The sequence below is a fragment of the Malus domestica genome, chromosome 11 (assembly GCF_042453785.1).
Source record: "Malus domestica chromosome 11, GDT2T_hap1".
In the NCBI taxonomy this organism is placed as follows: domain Eukaryota; kingdom Viridiplantae; phylum Streptophyta; class Magnoliopsida; order Rosales; family Rosaceae; genus Malus; species Malus domestica.
The window spans coordinates 38922120-38945056 of record NC_091671.1 but is presented as its reverse complement, the minus strand read 5'-3'; the positions used below and the strand labels follow the sequence as shown (position 1 = coordinate 38945056).

Genomic DNA, 22937 nt, shown 5'->3' with positions numbered 1-22937 from the left:
CACTTTTTTGAGTAAGCACTTAATTAAGTGTTTGTCCAGTGAGCACTTGCTTTTTTATGCAAAATTTCATAGTGCTTCTAATAGAAGTGCTTTGCCTGATGGTGATTCTGAGCATAAGTGTATTTTCAAGAAGCAATTCCAAAACGAACCGAAAGTGTTTTACAAAATGGCTAGATGTGTTCTTTAGATTTGGCTTTTCTTTATAAATATGAGCAATTTGTTAGTGACTAAACCTAATAGTTCCTCTTTAGTGCAAGCACTAAGTAAGCAAGCTCCATTTCCCTATGGTCGGCAAGTAAACTACCTCTTGTTCGGGCATGTTTTCGACTGTTTTTATAGAAGTGTATTTTGAAGCATGTGCTTCTGTATAAAACTCTCCTGATTCTGACAATTTGGTCAAACGCATTTAGAAGCACCTAAAAATTAGAAGGCACTTTTACTCCATAAGCAATCCAAACAAGCCCTTAATAACAGAGAAAGAGTAAGTAATTTGACATCGTATTCCTACCTGGTTTACTGATCCACTTGTTACCAAACACGGGGCCTCGACATCGTATTCCTATCCTGGTTTATTGATCCACTTGTCACCAAAATCCAAACAAACCGTGCATACACACACACACACATATATATATATATACACACACAGATGTGATATTCACATAGCTATTTTTACTTCTCTCACATTTTTTTAGTTTTCAACCGTTGGATTGGATGAATTGAAGAAGATCAAAGAAGACAAATTAACAAGGAATGAGAGAGAAGTAAAAATGAATGTGTGAATAACACATCTGTATAAATATATATATATATTAAACTCAATATTCTCAGGCACCTGCAACGAGACCCGAGAGATCAACGCCACAAATATTTCAAATTCGTCAAACTCTTTCAACAGAAGAAAAAGAAACCGGCGATGGGAAAAGCGTCGGGAGCGAAGCAAGCGGCGGTGGTGTTCGGAGCCCTAGCCGTCGGATGGCTGGCCATAGAGCTCGCCTTCAAGCCCTTCCTCGACAAAGCCCGCTCCGGCATGAACAAGTCCGACCCGGCCCGCGATCCCGACGAAGACGATGTCGTCAAGGCTGCCGAGGCCACCGTTAAAGCTGCCGAGGCCACGGTTAAAGCTGCCCAGGCCACCGTTAAAGCTGCCGAGATCGCCGTCGACGAAGCCTCTGCACCTCTGTAAGGTAGCGGACTCGAACACTACTACTACTGGTACAATCTGCACCGAATCGATAGGCAATAACGATGGGGGTTTTGGAATATTACGATCTCGGATTAATCAAATTTTAAGAGCTTTGTTACTGTTTACTGTGAATTCGTAAATTGTTGGAATTTTAGAATCGAGGGACTTGCTGGCTTTTGAATTTTTCTTTCTGTTTAATCACTATTAATTAATGCTTGTTAATTATAATTAGATTCTAAATTTTAGATTTTAGGGTTTTGGATTTGTTTGCTGTATGTAATTGCAATTTTTACTGAAGGAGGAGTCGAGTCGAGGGCGTCTTTTCGTGGAAGAGACGTAGATTGTTCTAGAAACCCATGGTTTTACAGAAATCCCTGGGTTGTTTGGACTCAGTTGACTTGGGTATATGTTTGGGCCCTCTGTGATGATGGGCTTGTTGTACTGAGGCCCACGTCTCGTCACACTATCCCTAAAGCCCATAAGAACCTGGAGCCGAGTTGGGAAGGGGACTCGAACACGGACATTTCCATACATCTTTTAGGCCATTCTAGCCCATGTTTGGCTCTCTTCTGGATTATAGTTCTGTAAGAAATTATTTTTTAATGAACGATATCAGATCATATTTATATGTCATCTTCAATTGAATAGGCAAAACATAATCCTTTAATAATTTATTAATTTCAAATTTATTCTTTAAATTGATTAATTAATTTAACTAAACTACGAATAATTTTTCGGAACAGTCCCAAGTACATGACAAAAACTTATGCTTGCTCTGCTCCCCAGAACACTCTTAAACAAATAATATAACATAAATGTAAATTATAGTACCAATTGGTACCAACCCTGGTCGTTGGATCTGTCCAACTCGTTGCAGCTGCAGCTGCAGCTGTTGGATGGAGCCCATAAAACGGGTTGGGTACTAGGCCAACTTAGGCCAACTCGATAGCCCTCTGGCAAAGTTTTAGCCTGGTGGGCTTCACTTTGGAGATGACTTTAGTCGCTTGGGTTACAAGTTCGTTGAACAAAACCAATTACTTTCACGACATTTACTTTCACTATATAGGTGTTGAAATTTATTGTCTAAAAGTTATGTTTGAGTTACTCAATTTATCGTAGATAAGAAATTGATTGGAAAAATTGGCTTTGGCGCAAACCTATGATCTAATTCCTATTTGGCAACTCAACTTCTGAGCCTTCTAATCTTTTAAAACGTGTCAATTCCTCTTATCCCTTCCTCCTCGCATCAAGTGTTAAAAGTGGTTGAATTTTCAGTCGTTTCTATCGGCAATGCCATTCGTAAGGACGAGTATAACCCTTATTTTCAAGATAGCTGGACAAATTAGACGATAGGGACAAATCTACACATTTTGAAAGATTATGGAGCTCATGACAAAATTGAAAATCCAAGGTAAATAGGAAGAAATCAAGTGGGAATTGATGACTAACTTAAGAGCATGTTTACTTACTTGAAATGAGTTCATGCATGGAATAAACTACTATGACGATTTGATACCAGATTATATAGATATAGGATAACTAATATTAATGTGAGTCATGCCTCATGTGATAGTAAACACATGATATCTCAGGTGAAGAATCTTATATAGGAGAGCCGCATAATTAGGCTTGCAGCTACGTTGGCACGAGTGAGGTCAGATTTACTTAAGAGCAGGAGGGGGTTAGTGTTTTTGGAAAAGTGAGTTAGGGCAAGGAAGAGACGCAATGAAATTTCTTTCCTATGTCAGGAATGAGATGTGAGGATATGATGAGAAGAGAGAAAATTGATTAATTTGGTTTGGACATATGAAACGAAGACTTAGAGATGCTTTGGTTTGAAAATTTGATTATGTGACAGAGGCTTAGGGCAAAAGGGAGGGAAAAAGACTTTAAAAAAATAAATGGAATATTGAGAACTAACTGAAGACTTGGCACAAAATCAAATGGAATACTGAGAACTAACTGAAGACTTGGCACAAAATCAAGTCTAATGGTGTTATTCAATTCATAGCACTATTTTCTGGCATAACTACATGAAAGTTTAATTTTGTACGCCAATTACATGGAGCTAAGCGAAGGCTGAAGGGGACCATAACAATCTCTACGCTCAACCCTCGAAACGGAAAACGTAATCATCCGTTATTATATGTCCTTCCTGCAATCTGAGCTTAGGGCATTTTCAAGCAAATAAAGATCGATGTCACTATACCAACTGATGATGTTCGGTACATTAAATTTCTTTTAAATAAGGATAAAATGACAAAAATTGAGGGTATTTTTGTCTCATTGTTTATTAAATTGAGGGTATTTTTGTTATTTTAATTCTTAATTAACAATTTTTTTTTATGGAATTACTAATATGATTGATGATGGACAATGACAAAGTGATTTCAGCAGTAACCTTCCACCAAAAACATATGAAAATTGTTAACATGGAAAGTGACGCACAAACCGGTTCGATTTGATTAACAAGATATTATCGGATTCTGCCATCTGGGTTCCTCAAATGTTCCTGCCTTTCTCACGTTAGAAACCTCAAAAAAATTAAAGGTTGAATCTTTGATTATGTTTGGAGCTTCTTTGTTGTTCGTGTGAGCTCATGGCTGATCAGTGAAGTTAGTAAAACAAAACCCAGTTCCTCTCTCTCTGTTTCTTAATGTTGATTAGGCAAATGATTAGTTTCTTACGATGCATAGACACATACACGGAGACAGGACACGATATAGTAAGGATACGATATAAAAGCATCTGAAAGGCATTGAAATTTTAACTTATTTAACAAAAGGGAGCAACAAGAAAGCATAGAACTGATCAAAACACGAGAAAGCATAGAAAGCATCGAGATTATAACTTGGTACTTTGTCTGAAGGACCAGAGCTGTTTTCTTGCCCCTCAAGATTTCCACCCTGTCCACCTTCTAATTGGGTTTGGTCTTTACTAGTTGTAGTACACCTGCCCAATCCGTCAGATGTGGGGTTTTACCACAAAAGGCCTCGGTATTAGTTAGAGTGGGGTAATACTATTTAAACCTCTTTGGTTTTCTTCACCCCACCGATGTGGGACAGTTTAACACTCCCCCTCACGTGTAACCTCATTTAGTGGTTCACACGGAGATCCACATCGGTAATTGAAACTCAGAGATCGGTTCATGTTGGGCCCACTTGTTTTCAATGGAACTCAGCGGTCGTCTCTATATTAACAGCTCAGACTTGTTTCCTTCCAGGTGGTGACAAGCTCGTTGGCTTGCAATTAACAGCTCAGACTTGTTTCCTTCCAGGTGGTGACAAGCTCGTTGGCTTGCACACAAGCTCGTTGGCTTGCAAGGGCCCGCAACCGTGGGCTCTGATACCATGTTGGAATTTTTGAATCGCCGGGCCCGCCCCACTCTAACGACACCGATATTGTCCCCAACTTAACCACCTGCCCAATCCGTCAGGTGTGGGGTTTTACCACAAAAGGCCTCGGTATTAGTTAGAGTGGGGTAATACTATTTAAACCCCTTTGGTTTTCTTCACCCCACCGATGTGGGACAGTTTAACACGAATGACGTTCCCGCAGTGTAGATTAGTTTAAAGTAAAATATCACACGCATAAAAATGATGAAGTAGATGCCTCATGTGCCCGAGATATGATCAAATCCATGTTGTTCTTGTTTCTCCTTATATTTTAGGTCATGAACCTTTAAAAGCTAAAGAACAAAATGTTATTGGGTTACTTCTTGTTCCAAATTTTAGTTCATTGCAACTGATCGTGATTGTGAATGTGTACGTGCATCTTTAGAGGCTTTGGTGATGAAGAACAGTATTTTCGATAGAGACATTTCATGATTTTTGTTCTTCCCTAAATCCGGATTTGTAATGTTTGGCGACTCTATGGCTACACTTAATCGCACAACAACGTCCCTCGTTCAATATGCAAGTATTTTCTTTCCTAAAGCTTGTAATCACTTGCACGTTGGCAACTTAGGCACTAACATCTACTTATCCTCATAACCCCTTAACCTTGTTGCTTTACTGTTTTCATGATTGGTTTGTAATACGATCTATGTAAGTGGTCTTGGCTCCTCTCTTGTACCTCCGTCGTTTTTACTTCACTTTCGAGAGTGAAGAGAACAACGGTTGGATATTAGATTTAGTCGGGGAGTTCTTAATATTGAAAGGAATGTAATTCTTGGTTACAAAGCTTCTGCTTAAAGAACTTTCAGGCTTGAAACTCTTGAGTATGTTTGAAGATGTGTGTGATTTCCTGTTTTCTCCTTTTCTTGTTGTCTAGTTTCTTTGTTTTTCGATGCTTCTTTTTTCGGCAGCACTTCAATTACAACTAGACGAGGTTACTCGTAGTCATAGAACCTGTAACGAGTCCCATGGTGGTTGTTGATTAGCTCTCGTTACTTTCCGAAAACTACTCTACGTGAAGCACATTATGTTTTGCCCCTTGATTTTTATGGCAATTGATGATACAGCTTGTCTAACTATCGTGTCGGATAGAACATAAACTGTGATTGTCTCGAGAGATCTTGTTGAATTTAACATTTGCTTTGTTTCCGTGATGATCAGAGATCTGTTGCAAATGTCAGTTGCACAAGTCGAGAAAATGGCATCTTTGAACGCAGACCTTTTCTACGAAGTACTGAAGCGTCTTGACGGACCAACTTTGGCTAGTGCAGCGTTCTGTTCCATCTCAAAGGAAGAAAGATTGTGGGAATATGTCTGCTCTTCCAAGTGGCCTTCCACTAATCGGGAAGACGTCAAGGTTTGATTCTATCCATTGGTGGATTCCGAAAGTTTTATGCAGATTGTTTTCCCCCTTAGGCTGGTTTGGTATTGTTGTGCTTTGAAAAAAAAGCTGTTGTGAGAATAAGCGGCTGTGAAATAAATCAGCAGAGTGTTCGGTAAACTTTTTTGTAAAAGTACTTTTGGAAAAAAAAAAAAACAGTCTGATAATGGGTCTTTTCATTAAAGGAGCACTGTAGCTCCGTGTGCTTTGAAAAAAAAGCCAGTTTTCCAAAGCTGCAAATAGCAGCTTCAGCTTTTTCCTTTGATTTCAGCTTATTCTCACAGCAGCTTCCAAAATAAACCATTTTTTTTCAGTTTACCAAACACTTAAAACCCTCACAGCTTTTTTTCATGGGTGCTTTTTTTTAAGCACCTCACTCCCAAACCACCCCTTATTGTAACGAGGAAATTTCCAAGTATCGACGGAATGACTACCTCGAGTATCCTGAAGAATGGACTCAGTCTGAATACTACGGTGACATGGATGAATTCGAAAGTATTTCACCATCGGATTTTGGTTCTCTTGTGGACATCAGGTATAGGACAAAATAATCGGCTCAATGGTTCTCTTCCATGCAGATGGCTTCAATGGTTGTTTCTATAACTGCGATCTTCTAACTCATGCAGATACAGATTATGACAACGATGGTGAAGTTTTCCTCTCCGCTGCTAATGGTCTACCACCGATCACATCAATGGAGACAGAAAAGAGGGATGGGAAGTTATGGAGGGGGCTGCGAGATGGACTCTGGCTTAGTTGGATTGTTGCAAATGGAAAAATAAAGCAAGCCGCTAATCTTGCTTGCTGTTACCCTCTTGGCGGTCAAAGACATTGGCCAACGGACAAGGATTTCGTGATGCTCTTTGGATCCATTCTTCCCGCCATAGACATCCTTCCTTGTCAAGTGGTAGAATGCATCCTCAGTTTGAAGCTCAGAGTGATTTGCACCGAAGGTGAAGGTGTTCAGACAACTCTTAAGTTAACGGAACTAAGCATGCAGTTCGAAGACATGGAAGGCAACTGCTTCAACGGAAGAAACAGTTTGCTTATGCTCAAGGAAGCGCTGAGCCAGGGCCGGCCCTGAGAAATTGGGGGCCTAGGCGAGGCTTCGAGTGGGGGCCCTAAAGTTGTTTGATACCTGACTCGTTGTACATTTATATGTATAAGATAAGGTTTCGTTAAATACATGAAAAGGTTCATTTCTACATAAAAAATCATTAGAATTCATATCCAAAGAAGAAAGATAGCAAACATTACTTACACATCTCGTGTTTTTAGATGCAAATGTACTCATTAAGTTTACATAATCTAACTTTTCAGCCAATTCTTTTTCAATTGACAAAATAGCTAACCCATTCAATCTTTCTTGTGACATAGTTGATCGAAGATACGATTTGATCAACTTTAATTTTGAGAAGCTTCTTTCTGCAGAGGCAACTGTAACTGGTATGGTTAACAAAATACGATAAGCAACCCATGCATTCGGGAAACGACCATCCATTTGTCTTATATATTTCAACACTTCCATTGCCCGATTTATTTCCTTAGGCAAAGTTTCTCTCAAGATCATTCTTAGCTCTATAAATAAGTCTTTTCCATCAATATCAGAATGCTCACCATGTTTCAGAAATCCTTCAAGATTAATACAAAAACCCTTCAAGCTATCATTGTCTACATCTTTTAACTTCTTCAAATTATACAAAAGCCCAAAAGTTTCTTTGTGTTTTTGAAATTGTTCAAACCTGATATGAAGTGAAGTACGAGCTTGATCAATTATATAAATGAAATAATCAACTCTAAAAGCTTAAATTGCTGATTGTGTTGCCGCTTCACTAACACTCTCATCAAACTGTTTCTTTCTTTGAATGATATGTTTTTCACGAAAAACAGGCTCAATCCCCATCTCACTTGCCATTTTCTTAGCTTCATTCATTGCCTCATCAAATCCAGTTTCTCTATACTGATCAAGAATGGATATAAGCCCTTTCAATTGATCAATAGCAACATCAATATGCATGTCTTCTTTTTGAAGAGTTTTGCTAACAGTATTAGTAGCAAACAACAATTCATGCCAAATAACCATATACCTAACAAGAACTCAAAATTCTCCAACTCATGGATTGCTAAGGATTCGGCTTCACTCTTTGACTTAGGATCTTCACTAGTATTTGCTAAGTGAATCAAAGCATCACTTATCTGTTGAGCGCTTTCTCTTATGGGTTTAACACTTTCAATATGACTTTTCCCAACGAGTTTGTGACAATGGCTTGAGGGTGTAACTTCCTTGCACATGATATGTAAAAAATTTCCATCGCTTTGTTGAGGATGAGAACAATGTATATATACGTTGTATCACTCCAAAAAAAGACATAGCTTTAGGACAATAGTTGACCATATCACAAAGTGCAAGATTAAGGCTATGACAGCCACATGGAGTGTAGAATTTATTTTTGCCTTTCATATTTGAACCATTGTCATAAACTTGTTCCCTTATGTCATCCACATCAAGTTTAAGAGTGTTCAATGCACCTAAAAGCACATCAAATAGTGCACGCCCTATTGAGTCATGTACATTAAGAAATTCTAAAAAGAATTCTTCAAACTTTATTGGAGTTTTTGTAACATCCACACACCATATTATAAGAAACATTTGATATTCATGACTAGCATCAGGGGTGCAATCAATTATCATTGAAAAATACTTTGCTTCTCTGATTCTTGCTATGATTTCACTTTTGACCTCACTTGCCAACAGTTGTATCAATTCATTTTGAATCTTGTGACCAAGATAATGGTAATGAGTCTCATGTGTATCAATACGCTGAATGTGCTCTTGCATTGTAGGATCAAATTCAACAATCGTTTCAATCACATTTAAAAAATTTCCATTATTCTCTTCATACAACATTTCATTGTCTCCACGAAATGGCAAAGTAACTTTTGCAAGTCTTTTCACAACAGCAATTATCCTCCATAACACTTGTCTCCAATGTTCTTTCTCTTTACTGATTTGTTGTTGCACACTTTCATCAATTGCTTTACATTTTTGCAATCTTTTTTTCCAATTCAATCCATTCACTCATGTAGTGAATGTGTTTCTTGCTAGTTTCATAAGTTGTAAGCCTATGGCCAATATTCTTCCAATCTTTAAAATCCTTATTATCTAGGTAAATCTTGATTCCAATTTGTTTGAATAACTTGCAACAAAAATAAAATACTACATCCAAAGAACATGAGTACACTAGCCACTTCCTATCTTGCGTCTCCCTATTAGGCAATTTTCTAATGTAATGTACAGAAGAAAAATGCCTATCTGAATTATCTTTCGGAAATGCAACATCATCAACTCTTTTAGGACTTTTTTCCGCTAACATGTCCCTAGGATTTTGATCAATCTTATCCCAATTCCCTGGATCATCAATATTCAAAGGAAAGACAATTTCATTATCTTTACCATTCTCATTAGCTTGATCATGTTCTTCAATGTCAGTCTCAATCAGAGGTTCATCTTCTTGCTCTTTACTACCATCGTCAGATATAGGCTCATATCGCTCATCTTGCACTTCGTTATCAGTCTTAGTTGTGAATTCATCTTTCTCCCCATTACTGTCATGATTCCCTTGTTCCTCATTCACTGAACTATCATCTTGTTTCTTGAAAAACTTACTAAGAGATCTAGCTTGAGACCTTATTAATGCTTCTTCCTTTTCCTTATTTCTTCTTTTTTTGAGACCCAGAGAGATACTTTATGTTTCTGTTAGTGGGCTTACTATTTCTAATAGGAGGCATGATAACCAACTCTTTTTCAATCACGAAATCACAACCCCACAGTCAACAATCAACTCAATATTCTGTAAACAACAAATTGACAGAGAAACAAACTAAAATTCAAATTTCACCCACTACCCAACACAAAAGTTTGATACAATACAAAATAAGGCGCATAAAAAATATGGTAAAATTCAACATCTATCGAAACTTTGAATTATCTTGAACCAAAACTAGTTAGGAAACAAAAGTAACCAACCTTGTTAAGTGCATCCATAATCCAATTATCTTCATGAAGAGATTTAACCACTTTGATAAGTGCATCCACAAGTTCGAATTTTATAACTGCAATATAGACACTTGACAAGTGAATACTCTGATTTCGCATAAACAATATGCATTAAAATAAACAAATCATAAACCCTAGAATCGAAAATCCTAATTATATTTACAAACACAGCACTCACAAATTAAATTATAGAAAAAAAAGCAGAAAAAGAAGAGAAGCATTGATCAGTGAGGTTACCTGACCTCTGTAAGTGGGAAAGAACCGATTCACAGGCGCAGGCTCACCTTACCACCAGTTTGCTGTGCGTTAAATTCCAAAAAAAAAAAAAAGTTGAATTGTTGCTAAAGTTGCACCCCACCCAAGGCACTTTGTATGCCAAGTTTCAAGACAGCGCTACACGGCAAGTTCCAAAAAAATATTTATAATTTCATATTTAGATATTTTAGTCAAACTACAAAATTATAATTGTTATTGGCACTTCAAAATTCTCATTCTACCTCCTGAAATGAGGGCCTTAGACGGGCGCTTGCTCGGACTACTCTCAAGACCGGCCCTGCGCTGAGCTGCAGCGGAACAAAAACTACAGCAAAATTCTCGAGTCCTGTCACTTGTACTGATAGTACAGAACGAGCTGAAAGAGGAGAAGATGAGGAACGAGAGCCGGTTAGATAGGCTTTGAATCTTGAGCGGCATTGCCGCGTTGGTATCGTTCTGTTACTATGTTTTGTGAACAAACAAAAGTGCTGCCTCTTTTGTTTCGGACATGTTTAACTGGAACTGCTCTAAGAAAACATTCCACGTTTGTACTCTTCGATTGAAATTTTGTTTCGATAAATGGAAGGTTTTTGTTCTTATAATTGTTCCTATGCATATGAACCTCGTGGTTTTCGTGCACATCGCGAGCAAAGGAAAAATAAGCATAAATAGACTCGTTCATAATAATCCAAAAATAAAATGAATGGACACTGAACTTCAATTTATATACGGTTTATTTTTTAGTTTATACTATTTCTGAGTTTTTTTTAATTAAAAGTCCATAACTAAGTTGGTTAAAGTAGTGTATTTTACTCTTCACTTGAGTTTGATTTTTGATTTTTTTATAGTTTAGATAAAGGAAAAATTAGTATCCGGTCCCTAGTTTTTACTGTTCATTGACTAAGAGCTTATTAATTCTCAAATTTTGATTCAAGTCCCTAGCATTACTGTGATAATGAATTTACATGTTTATTATATAATTTTTTAATATAAAAATTAGTAATTAATTTAGGGTTTAATACTCACACCTCTATTAAACTTCTAATTAATTTTCAATTCAAACATTTCCAAAATAATAAAAAATTAAATTAAACTAAGTTTGTACCTATTAGTTTTTTTTTATATATAAAAAGATTCTCAAATTTTTAATCGTAAATGTACCCATTCATATAATTTTTCAATTTTTTTAATCTTAAATGTACCCATTCTCAAATATATCAATTTGTTATATATAAAATGTACCCTTTTTTTAATATAAAATCCATTCAAATTTTTTAATCCATGTTTAAACTTATATGGGTACATTCTTTTTTGTTGATTTGAGAATGTATCCATGTTTTGGTACAATAACTTTTTTGTTAATTTTGGTTAATGTACCCATACATATATGTATATATATATATATACACAAACACAAACACAAACACACACACACACACACAATATAATAGAGAGTATAATTTATAGTTTATTATTTTTAATCCCATAAATTATGGGTTTTATTTAAAATCTCATCAATATAAACAATTACAAATTTCAATTTTTAATTTTTAATTAAAAAATATAGTAACTTACTTTATTACATTAATATCAGGGACCTCAATCAAAAACTAAAAACTAATAAGGTTTCAATCAAAGAATACTGATAGTTAAGGACCGCATCCAAAGTGTCCCTTAGATAAATTTATTCTAGATTATCGCTCGTGTAAGAAAATACTAGTAGCACTAAGACCTACTTCAACCCTTGGAGCAAAACTCAAATTTTAGGTCCTAAACTAACCCTTGGACCAAATGTGAGTTTTAACACAAAAATCATATTTGGGGCAAATTTAGGCAAATTCCTCCTATGTTAGTGGACTGACCCACCATATATGTGTATTGTTTTTAGTTTTATGTTTATAGATTCAGTGAATCCAACGACAAAGATATAATTTAATCAAATCCAAAGGTAAAAAAAGATCTAATGGTCCAAAATTTAAATCTAACGGCTAAAATAATTTTAGAAAAAAATTATTTCATGGATTCCATATTCTTTCGCAGTGTTCCATGAGTTTCATGGTGTCGGTTTAGCGATTTTTCAATATTTATAGGAATATAAATATTTTTAGGTTAAAATGTTCATAAAATTAAATTATGATAGTTTACATAATTTTTTTTTTAAAGTTAGTTTAAGAAAATGATCCTAAATTCAATATTTAATAATCTAGGGCTAAAAATTTAACCAGAAAGTTTGGAGCAGAAAAATTATTTTTGAATTAAAACCTAAATTTTCTAATTTAAAATTTTAATCCAAAGATTGGATAGCGTCTTAAAGAACTTTGTGCCTATTTGTCTTGATTTTCTAGAGGAAAAATGAATGGGCTTTTGCAAGAAGATCAAACCCAATACATTTGGGCTTTTACCGTTTGCGGGGGCAATTCTCAATTTTTTGGGCTTTCGTTTTTTTTTCTTTTTCTCCAAAATTTTATTTTCTTTCAATTTAGTCGGTTATTTTTCCAAATTTATATGTGAAGGGGACAAAAGAAAGTGAGGGGGAAGTGCTGTTCAATTATTATCAAGAAAATGGAGTCCATTAAATAATTAATTAATTAATTAATTAATAACTAAGTGCAATTACACGTGTTGCGATAGAAGCTGTCTCCATGGTTGGACAGGTCATAAAATATATTCCTTTTTTTATTCCCCCGATCAGCGCCACATGCGGAGGCTATCGTGTCAATGTCACATCTCTCGTATTTTTTTCATAATATTTTAATATTAACGAGAGAATTAACATTAAATTATGAGATGACAAATAATTAATGAAGAGTCTTATTTTTTTGGAGAGCCCCTTAGCATTCCTTAATAATTGTATTTATTGTGAGATAATTTCAAACAAACCCTACGTAATCTCTACCGGGATTTTGGTTAAATGATAGAATGCTCTCTTAATTGTAAAACCATTAAACTTGTATTATGTAAGTTAAACTTAAGACTTTACACTTATAAATAGAAAAAACGGAGCTTATTTTACACTCCTGTTTAAGTCTTTTGTTCATATGCCCATCTTTAATGAGTTGAGTAATTAAAAACAAACCGAATAAGATTAAATATGAGTGGATAAGAAAGAAAATGTTTGTTTAGCTCGTAGGAATTCAATTAGTTTTTTGGGTGAAAGAACATTAGACATTTCATCTTTTGAAACCAACACTTTTGATGTTATTTGACATACAATAATTTCTATATGTCATTATGGATATGAACCCCCGAAGATCTATAAACCTTGTGAATCTTATTAACAAAAAAGATACGACTTTGCACTATATTTAACTCAACACCAATCATAAATCCCCAAGAATTTTTATTATACACTCGTTCCAACCCTCAAATCTCTATGCGTTTATCATTTCACACGAAAGAGTAACACTAAATTATTGAACATCAGTGATGAATTTGTAACATGTTGAATTTGTGCATATTATAATCAAATTCTTCTTTTCATTTTAAAAAGGGAATGTAAAGTATGTATTTTATTTATAGTCAAGGAATAATACTAGAAGTGCTCATAAATTAATATGCAGGCCTACATTCTTTAGGTGGTCAAGCAAAAAAAATGAAAGGCTGCATAATTTAATTATTTTTTTTGTCAAGCATACTTTAATTATTTGGGTTGGCCCCAATTTAAAAAAATGTGGGGGCATTAGAGCAAATAAACTATTTTGTCAATCTCACTCAGATCCTTCAATGCCACATCTCTTTCTTTTGTGTTCAGCTTTGTTCCCATCAAATTTGGATGCTGTCGTGTCCTGGCCTAAGACCAAGAAATTCAGGTCATTGGCTTGCCTGAAAGAAAAATTAGATACCTTAGTTTATGTGAGATGGATAAGTGAAATGAGTTAATAGGGATTATCGAATTCAATTTGAGTTGTTGGAATTATCTAGTCTTTGAGCTCCGGACAGTAAGATCCAGAATGAACCTTAATATGTTCTTACCTACTATTTATTTTTTAATGATGGTTTCAATCAAATTGTCATTTTATTTCTTTTTCAAATTGTCATTTTAATTTGTGAGTGTCCTAATTTGTCATCATTGTCCTTATTTGTCAATTTTTGAGAAAGACGGGTCCAATCACTATTATTGATAAAGTAGAAGGATGCCTAGACAATAAGAGAATCACATATTCACATGAATGAAAAGTCTCCATTCATGTCTAAAGTGGCCTCCACAGCTAAATTATCTTTTTATTTTTCATGAAATAAAATTTTAAGCGATTTTATCCTATTAATTTTTTGAAATTAATAATTTATCATATCATTTTGATACTGTTAAATTTTTTTTATCTAAAATACATCATGTGTCTTGTACATGATTTGTATTATTTTGAGCTTTTGACCTTCTTTGCACAAGTTATTTACTTCTCTTTAGTACAAACTCTTAAATTTTAGCTAATTAAAAAATATGTCGTTTTCGTTTGAAAAGCTTATGGTGAACTACTAAAAAGTATATTAGACTTAATAATATAGAGTTGTGGCTAATTGAAAACTTTGAAAATTCAACGTCAATCATGTCCATAAAAAACGTGAACAATCATGGCCATCTTTTTCATTTCATTGGTACCTTAAAAAAATATGTCCATTGCCTGATCGTGTTCAAAATCAAAGGCACTAAGTAATGAGAAAATCTTGTTTAAATGCACAACATTTTCTACTGATTTCCATCAAATTCCGTGATTTTCAGAGATAATAAAATACAGTTAAGGTGATATGACAAATTAATTTTGAGCTTAACAGAGTAATGAGGTGTTGAAATGTCTAAAATAACCAACACACGTCATTACTTTTTTTTTTTGAACAAAACATCATTACTTACTTTAAATGAAAGATTTAACAGAATTAGAATGAGTTAATGAATTAGGCCTGGTTTGGTACTGAGGTGACTCTGAAAAAAGCTGGGAGCTGTTTTTGTATTTGGTAAACATTCAGCTTCAGCTTTTTTTTTTCACAGTTTTGGGTGAAAAAAAGCCAAAAACAAGAAGCTGCAAAACTCAGCTTTGAAAAACCGGCTTTTTTTTCACATCTATTTTACATAAAAGTGTACCAAACACTATAATATTGCTTTTTTTTTTCAAAAGCACTTTTACAAAAAAGTTTACCAAACATTCTGCTACTTTATTTCACAACTGTTTATTCTCACAGCACAGCAGAAACAGCTCTTTTTCAAAGCACAACAATACCAAACCAGTCCTTAATGCCACAATGTTAATATGACAAATTGCTTAAAATTTCAATTTATATAACAAATTTTAAAAAAATGTATAAATTCTTATGACATTTTAAAAAATTTCCCACCAACGTTACCAAGAGTGAATTTCTGAAACTAATTCGTTAAAGAAAAGCATTTCTGCTTCTTGTCTACAACCCATTTCTTTCTCTCTCTAAACCAACCGGTAAAAAACCACCGCCACCATTTCAATCGCTTCAATCCTCCCATTCTTCCTGCAATAAACTCAAAATATTAACTCTGATGTGATATCAGAAGAAAAACCAATTCGAAAAATGTCTTCTTTTAGCCACTAATGCATACTTTCTCAGTTTCTCTCTCCTCCTCCCTTTCAGACCCCACTTCTTCTTCCTTTCTCTCTCTAGAAGTCTAAAGCTCCCATCTTTTCAAAACCCCTTTTCTCATTGAACCATTTCTCCAACCCCCACCACGCCCACGAACTCTCAATGCTCCATTTTGCACAGAAATGGCGGATAACAATCCCACGCCTCCGCACCAAACAGAGGAAAACACAGTGACTCACTTGGACTTCTTAAAGAAACTCAAACGCTCCAACCCTCTGGAACCTTTTCTGGGAATTCTTGGGTTCTTCCTGGTCGCTCTTCTCTTCGTCAGCTGCTTCTCCTTCTTGGATTACCGTACAGTTTTCAGTGGGATTTTGGGGCTGCCATCAAAAGGGAATGGACGGTTTGGATTTCTTGAGGAAGGCGGCGATGGGTGTGATGTGTTTGATGGGAACTGGGTTTGGGATGAGAGCTATCCTTTGTACGAGTCACATAACTGTAGCTTTTTAGATGAGGGGTTCAGATGTTCTGAGAATGGCAGGCCTGATAATTTCTACACCAAGTGGCGTTGGCAGCCCAAAGATTGCACCTTGCCCAGGTACTACTTTACCATTCTGTTTCTTTAACTGTGTCCGAATCGCCTTATCGGATATCAGAGTAGTTTAGAATATCGCGTTGTCGGAAGATAAAAGAAAGAAAATTGATTAAGTATCATGTTTATGTTGGTTTTGGTGATGTTTAGATTAAAGGTTCAGTGCTCGTAGAAGCTTCCTGGATTTATCAGCAGCCTAATTGGAATTTAGTTCATTGATTTGGTGAACAGATAAATTTTATCAGTAACTGGAATTTAATTTATTCATTTGTCCATTACTAATTTGGAATTTTGGGTTGGTTCCTTGTTTATTTTTTGTTAATTTCTTTTAATCGAGCGATATTCTAATTAATCCAAACCACGCGGATGTGATTCGAACTTGGATTGGTTCCATTCGTAATTGACGTTCTTGTTATTTTCTGTGTGAATGAATTTGATTTTTTGTGGAGGTTGGTGGGTGTGCCTCTTTTGTTTACTAGCTGCTCACCCGTGAACCATTATTGCCCTTCGGCTTTGTCAACTTTTTCAGTGTTCAAACTGTTCAAGTTGTCATCTGGTTTCATTTTATGCTTTTCCAATTTGGAGGTTTTGTTTTCATCTGATTACAATTTGAATGAGTTGAAAAAGATTACAGAAGATTATATTAGATATTTTTGTCTATAATCGCAAAGTTTAATCATAACTACAACGATAATTGAGTGACCTTTAGTATTTAGGATGATGATAGTGATGATGGTACACCGAATGCTCTCTAACTGAGTACATTGTAGTTGTTCCGTTCGGTTTCATTAATGTTGCGGTTCAACTTCAATTTCAATTATAAGTACTATACTCTGTACTAATGGTTTCTTACTATGATCAACCTCTTGGTTCTTCAAACCAAGGGGTTTTTAATGCTTGTCTGTAATTTGAATGCTATTCTAACAAATTAGATTGGACAAGATCTTATGTTCGGTTTCTCTCTTGTCTTAAGAACAGATTCGATGCAGGGAAGATGTTGGACAAGCTTTGGAACCGGCGTGTTGTATTTGTTGGTGACTCAATTGGAAGGAACCAATGGGAGTCTCTTCTCTGCATGCTCTCCTCTGCAGTTACTAACAAGACTTCAATCTATGAAGTGAATGGGAGTCCAATCACAAAGCATTCGGGGTTCTTGGTATACAAGTTTGAGGACTTCAATTGCACTGTGGAATACTACAGAGCACCATTTTTAGTCTTTCAGGGCCACCCTCCTGCTGGCGCTCCGGAAAACGTGAAGATGACCTTAAGGGTGGATCGACTGGAAAGGACTTCCAGGCAGTGGAGAGATGCGGATGTGCTGATTCTCAACTCGGGGCATTGGTGGAATTATGAGAAGACCATACGAGAGTAAATCCTGATTACTTTCTCCTACAACTTTTTTGTTAGTTTTCATTACATTCTTGTTCTTATTGATAGCCTATGCAAACTTTTCACACAAACTCTATGAGGTAGAAAGCTTACGACTGATTTGTGATTTAAAGAACGTTTAATTATTTGGGATCATGTCTGATATTTGGAATTTCATGACTTGTCAGTGGTTGCTACTTCCAAGAAGGGGAGGAGGTGAAGATGAATATGACTGTTGAAACAGCATTTCGTAGATCGTTAGATACTGTGATTGATTGGATTGGCAATGAAGTGAACATGAGCAAGTCTTATGTCCTCTTTCGAACTTATGCTCCCGTGCATTTCAGGTTTGCTCCGTCACTTTTGTTGCCAGTCTCATTGATAGATCATTTTTTGCTTTCAGTTTGACTTTGCACTTTAGGGTTCTCTGTGTTTTTTCATTTGCTTGTATACGCTTTAGGCTTCAGAACATATAGCAATACCGTAAACGTTCACACATTTTCACTTAATGTGTTTAGGGAAATTGTTGCTTTTAGTTTTTACCGCATATGTATAACCGAGCACTAATCAATAGGATGTGGATGTAACAGTGGTGGTGATTGGAATACTGGTGGTGGTTGTCAGTTGGAGAAACTACCTGGATTAAGTTTGTCGCCCAATTCATCTGAAAGTGTTTACAAGACTATCTTTGATCTCATATCAGAGCGTTCAAATGAGTCACATGTTAGGAAACTGGATTTGCTCAAAGTGACGAACATGTCTTTGTGGAGAAAAGATGGCCATGCCTCTGTATACTATCTAGGGCCTGAGACTGGACCAGCCTCCGTCCACCATCAAGACTGCAGCCACTGGTGCCTCCCAGGTGTGCCTGATTCATGGAACGAGCTACTGTATGCACTCTTCCTTAAACGGGAATCCAGTCGCGCATGAAACTCAACCAACTCTTCGGAATTTACATTGTGAGTAGTATTAAAAACTTCCTGCGACGATGATCACATAAGGACTTCAGCGCACAAAAGGGTGGAAAAAACCGGAACATTTTGTTGACACTCCTGCTTTCACAATCACCGGAAGAACTCTGGCATGTAACGATGAGAGTTCGGTGGTACTGTTAGCATCTTCATTTTTCTTGAGCATTAGAACACGAGATTACTGGATGTTTGCTAAGCTAACATGTAAAGCCGGGATTCATTGATCGGTAAGAATTCAAGTCACTTTGGATGCTTTTGTAGGATAATTGTTCGCAGTAGATGCGTCATCTCTGGACCCGAAGGACGGAAATTGATTTACGGAGCACGCTAAACTCGCCGGATGCAAGTAGAAAGAGATGATGAGGCAAGCGTGATACTAGTTATACATGTACACATGGTTTTTTACTGATATTCACAGAATGTAATTACACAAGTTTACAGCAAAATTTTTGAAATTTACAGCTCTCATTTTACTTAAACAGAAAATGAAGTTGCTTATAATATCTAAAGTCGATGAAAGGGATTTTATTGACTATGATTAAAACGCTTCTTGTACATGGGTTTTTGGTTGTTAAAAAAACATTTTTAGTCAGGTTTGGTGGAAACACTTAAAATGCTTTTGGAGTCAAAAATACGTTTTGTGGCGAAGCTCGTGACTAGGGATGAAATTTTAATAAAATTCTCAAGGTTTTCATGTGGAGATTACTACATGCCCATAACCTATAGGATGATTGATCTTTGGAATTGCATTCTGTTAGGGGTTGATACTTCCAAGAAGGAGATGAGGTGAAGATGAATATGAACCAGCCTCTATCCACCATCAAGAGTCCAAGACTGAAGCCACTGGTGCCTATCGGGTGTCCCCGATTCATGGAAATGAGCTTCTCTATGAGCTCTTCCTTGAACACGAGTCCATCGTGCAGCTTCCTGAGTACGCTAGCATGATAATCACCGAAAGGGCTGCCGAGGGAAATTTAACGGAACATTTTGTTCAACCATGATCTGCTCGAGAATTGGAGGGATTGTTCTTAACAAGAGGAACATGAGAAAGGAGGGTGAAATGATTTTAAATTTTGGACCTTCAAGTCATGGTGACAGGGTCTCGGACAATCAATTTGGGTTCATGTCAGGACGCTTAATCATGGAGGCAATCTATCTTTTACGAAGATCTATGGAAAGATATAGAGATATGAAATAGGATTTGCACATGGTATTTATAGATTTGGAAAAAGCGTATAACAGGGTACCAAGAGAGATTCTTTGAAGGATTTTAGAGAAGAAAGGAGTACAAGGAGCATTTATTCAAGCTATAAAGGATATGTATGATGGAGCAAAGATTGCTGTAAGAACTCATGAAGGATAAACCGAAAGTTTTCCCATAACTATAGGGTTACACCAAGTCTCATCTTTAAGTCCTTACCTTTTTGCATTGGTAATGGATGAACTAACGAGACATATTCAAGATGATATCCCTTTGTGTATGCTTTTCGCAGACAATATAGTGTTGATAGATAAAACTTAGGAGGGAGTAAATGCAAAGCTCAACCTTTGGTGGGAAGTGTTAGAATCTAAAGGACTTTGCCTAAGTAGGTCAAAGATATAGTAAATGGAGTGCAAATTCAGTGGGAATGAAGGTGCAAATGAGTTAAGGATGAGGATTGGAGATTAAGAAGTACCAAAGAATGAATCCTTTCGCTATCTTGGATATATCTTACAAAAGAAAGGAGAATTGGATGGAGACCTCAATCATATGATACAAGTTAGATGGATGAAATGGAAGAGTGCATCGGGTGTGTTGTGCGACGGTTGTATGCCACTAAAACTCAAGGAAAAATTTTGTAAGACGGCAATAAGGTCGGCAATGCTTTATGGCACAGAATGTTGGGATGTGAAGCATCAACACGTACACATAATGAGTGTAGCGGAGATGAGAATGCTTTGTTGGATGTGTGGGCACACGAGAAAGAACAAGATTAGGAATGAGGATATACGAGGCAAATTAGAAGTAGTTGAAATTGAAGATAAGATAAGAGAGAATCTGTTAAGGTGGTTTTGACATGTAAAACGAAGACCTACAAACGCTCCGGTTAGAAGATGAGAGTACAAGATAGAGGCACAAGACCAAAGGCATAGAGAAAGACCTAGGAAAACTTGGAAAGAGACTCTAAGAAAATATTTGGACTACTTAGATCTAATAGAAGACATAACATAGAACCGAGCGCAATGACATTTTAGAATTTATATAGCCGACCCCACTTAATGAGATAAGGCTTTGTTGTTGTTGTTAGAGTCGTGGTGACAAATTCGCTAGGCTAACACAGGTAAGGGGAACTCTTTGCAGCAAATTTATGATTGCCAGACACTGAAGCTAGAGAAAGCATGCCACGATTTGGGGATGCAAGTAGGCGGAGTTTGATGGCATGCCGACGGTACTCTGTTTTGGTTATGTTATGAGCTCCACTAGTACATATCTGCAAGTATGCACAAAGGAGACCGTTGAAGAAAGAGTCATTGAAGAGACAATTGAAGTATTTGGGAGCCATGATCATACTCTCTCTCATTCTCATCTCTCTTTTCCTACACCACTCACCCTCGTCTCTCAGCACTCCGCCTCTGCCTCTGGCACGCCGCCCCCTAACCTTTTAGTATTATTCCAAATTGGTGAGGTTTGTAGGTAAGAAAATGTCAAATCTGTTAAGTTCCTTTCAAATCCGTGAGGTTCATAGGAAAGAAAAGATGTATATATATACACACACGTTGGATCAACGTTGGTTATTTACTATGTATATAACGTTGGAGAGTTAAAGAAATAATTGTCATAGTAATAATCAAATAAAGAGGAAAAAGGTTGCAAAAGTGCGCAACGTCCCAATTCTTCTGAAATTATGAGTAATAATGCCAACGTTATTGGCTAAAATTTTAATTCAATCAATAAATGGGATTTGAAGGCAAGTGGTCCTTTACTACAGTGATGGAGAGGAGTGTTGTTCTTGCACTATGACGTGGGTTTAAGTCATGTCGACTCCCTAATTTAACATCTAAGCTAACAAGTCTATCGTTTGACCAAAAAAAAAAATGGATTTGAAGGAAAATGAATTGTCACAATGAGCATGATTTGTATTTTGAAACGCCCTATAAAATTCCAACAGAAAATCCGTTCTGGCTATATTCTAGACCCTGCTACTAAGACATGTGCAAGTGCCGATCTCATTTCTGGTTTCTTTATGGAATAAATGTGCCTAAAAAAGAAACAAAAAATGGTGCCTTTATGTGTAGAACTCTACCAATCAGTGCATTCATGTCCAACAACCACAAACGCAGAATTGCAATCTCCAAAAGGTGGAGACTGAACCATGAAAAGCTAGATATTCCATAATGCTTCACGATAGGAAGATTTTTAGTACACTGAAATTATATAATGTTATTGCAGCAGCAACATTTAGTAGCTAGTGGAAATCAAACTATAGCTAATGGGTTGAGGCTGATCAGTCAGTAAATGGGTATTGCTCATACCGTACTGCACAATCAACCAGAACTGCACGACCGCCTATCGCATTTTGACACGTCACTGACATGTCTGTTTTTGCAGCACCAAGACAAGTAGTGCAATCTGGGGCTGTGATGTTTTTGTTACAAGAAGCATGGCCGTACGCAAACGCATTAGGGTAAGGAGATATGTTGTAGTAATCATAGTTCTTGTGAGCTGGTGCGGCAGTTTCCAATTCTTGAAGAACATAGGCTAGGCTTACAGCAAAAGGATCACCAGCTGTGTACAACCCTCCGTTGCATAGAACGCTTGTCACGTTTGTGTCTGGAGTGCATCTGACCACACTGCAGAAGAAAAACCCTACGAATCCGATTAGGGTTAGGATCACTGCAATTTTCATGTTGTGATGTCTCCTGATCTTATCAGAGTTGAAGCTTTTCAACTTTGGATTCTCTTTTTTATCTTAATCATGATCACTGTAATTATATATGTTTCTCCGCCGGCATCCTTATTTTTGTACTTTTAGTTGTCTTACTTGAATGGTCTTATGTTGATTATCCTATTCCAATTGCTTATACATTTGTCTTCTTTTAACAGAAATTATCATGATATTATTTAAGAGCTGAGCTGGTGATCCAAAATATATACAAAATAGATCAATAGGTTTGTCCTTAATCTCTACCAAGGTCCCTTCACAAAGC

At 36.4% G+C, this 22937-nt stretch overlaps 4 protein-coding genes across 4 annotated transcripts; 3 read left to right on the top strand and 1 right to left on the bottom strand.

The window, feature by feature from the left end:
* The first annotated feature begins 816 nt into the window (after positions 1-816).
* On the top strand, positions 817-1414 carry LOC103413374 (outer envelope membrane protein 7-like). The gene has a single exon (XM_008351839.4). The coding sequence runs from the start codon at positions 917-919 to the stop codon at positions 1184-1186; it is 270 nt and encodes an 89-aa protein (XP_008350061.1). The 5' UTR covers positions 817-916; the 3' UTR covers positions 1187-1414.
* A 5107-nt stretch (positions 1415-6521) lies between these two features.
* Positions 6522-7046, top strand: LOC103413373 (probable F-box protein At2g36090). Its single transcript, XM_070808540.1, has one exon. It carries the CDS (start codon positions 6522-6524, stop codon positions 7044-7046), a length of 525 nt encoding a protein of 174 aa, XP_070664641.1.
* Positions 7047-7158: 112 nt separating this feature from the next.
* Positions 7159-10712, bottom strand: LOC139189562 (uncharacterized). The gene is made up of 8 exons (XM_070808539.1): positions 10517-10712; positions 9990-10075; positions 9776-9813; positions 9203-9682; positions 8332-9015; positions 7871-8001; positions 7266-7765; positions 7159-7164 (listed from the first exon to the last, which is right to left on the bottom strand). The coding sequence occupies exons 1-8, from the start codon at positions 10710-10712 to the stop codon at positions 7159-7161; spliced, it is 2121 nt and encodes a 706-aa protein (XP_070664640.1).
* A 4888-nt stretch (positions 10713-15600) lies between these two features.
* Positions 15601-19235, top strand: LOC103413371 (protein trichome birefringence-like 10). The gene is made up of 4 exons (XM_008351838.4): positions 15601-16416; positions 17389-17778; positions 17967-18125; positions 18369-19235. Exons 1-4 carry the CDS (start codon positions 16001-16003, stop codon positions 18706-18708), a joined length of 1305 nt encoding a protein of 434 aa, XP_008350060.1. The 5' UTR covers positions 15601-16000; the 3' UTR covers positions 18709-19235.
* Positions 19236-22937: the final 3702 nt, after the last annotated feature.

Coding starts and splice junctions, on each gene's coding strand:
- LOC103413373 (XM_070808540.1), top strand. CDS start 6,522: ATGGTTCTCTTCCATGCAGATGGCTTCAATGGTTGTTTCTATAACTGC.
- LOC103413371 (XM_008351838.4), top strand. CDS start 16,001: ATGGCGGATAACAATCCCACGCCTCCGCACCAAACAGAGGAAAACACA. Junction 17,779..17,966: donor TATGAGAAGACCATACGAGA/GTAAATCCTGAT, acceptor ATGACTTGTCAG/TGGTTGCTACTTCCAAGAAG. Junction 18,126..18,368: donor TATGCTCCCGTGCATTTCAG/GTTTGCTCCGTC, acceptor TGGATGTAACAG/TGGTGGTGATTGGAATACTG.
- LOC139189562 (XM_070808539.1), bottom strand. CDS start 10,712: ATGCCGCTCAAGATTCAAAGCCTATCTAACCGGCTCTCGTTCCTCATC. Junction 9,683..9,775: donor GACTGTGGGGTTGTGATTTC/GTGATTGAAAAA, acceptor TCTCAAAAAAAG/AAGAAATAAGGAAAAGGAAG. Junction 7,766..7,870: donor TGAAGCTAAGAAAATGGCAA/GTGAGATGGGGA, acceptor CAGCAATTTAAG/CTTTTAGAGTTGATTATTTC.
- LOC103413374 (XM_008351839.4), top strand. CDS start 917: ATGGGAAAAGCGTCGGGAGCGAAGCAAGCGGCGGTGGTGTTCGGAGCC.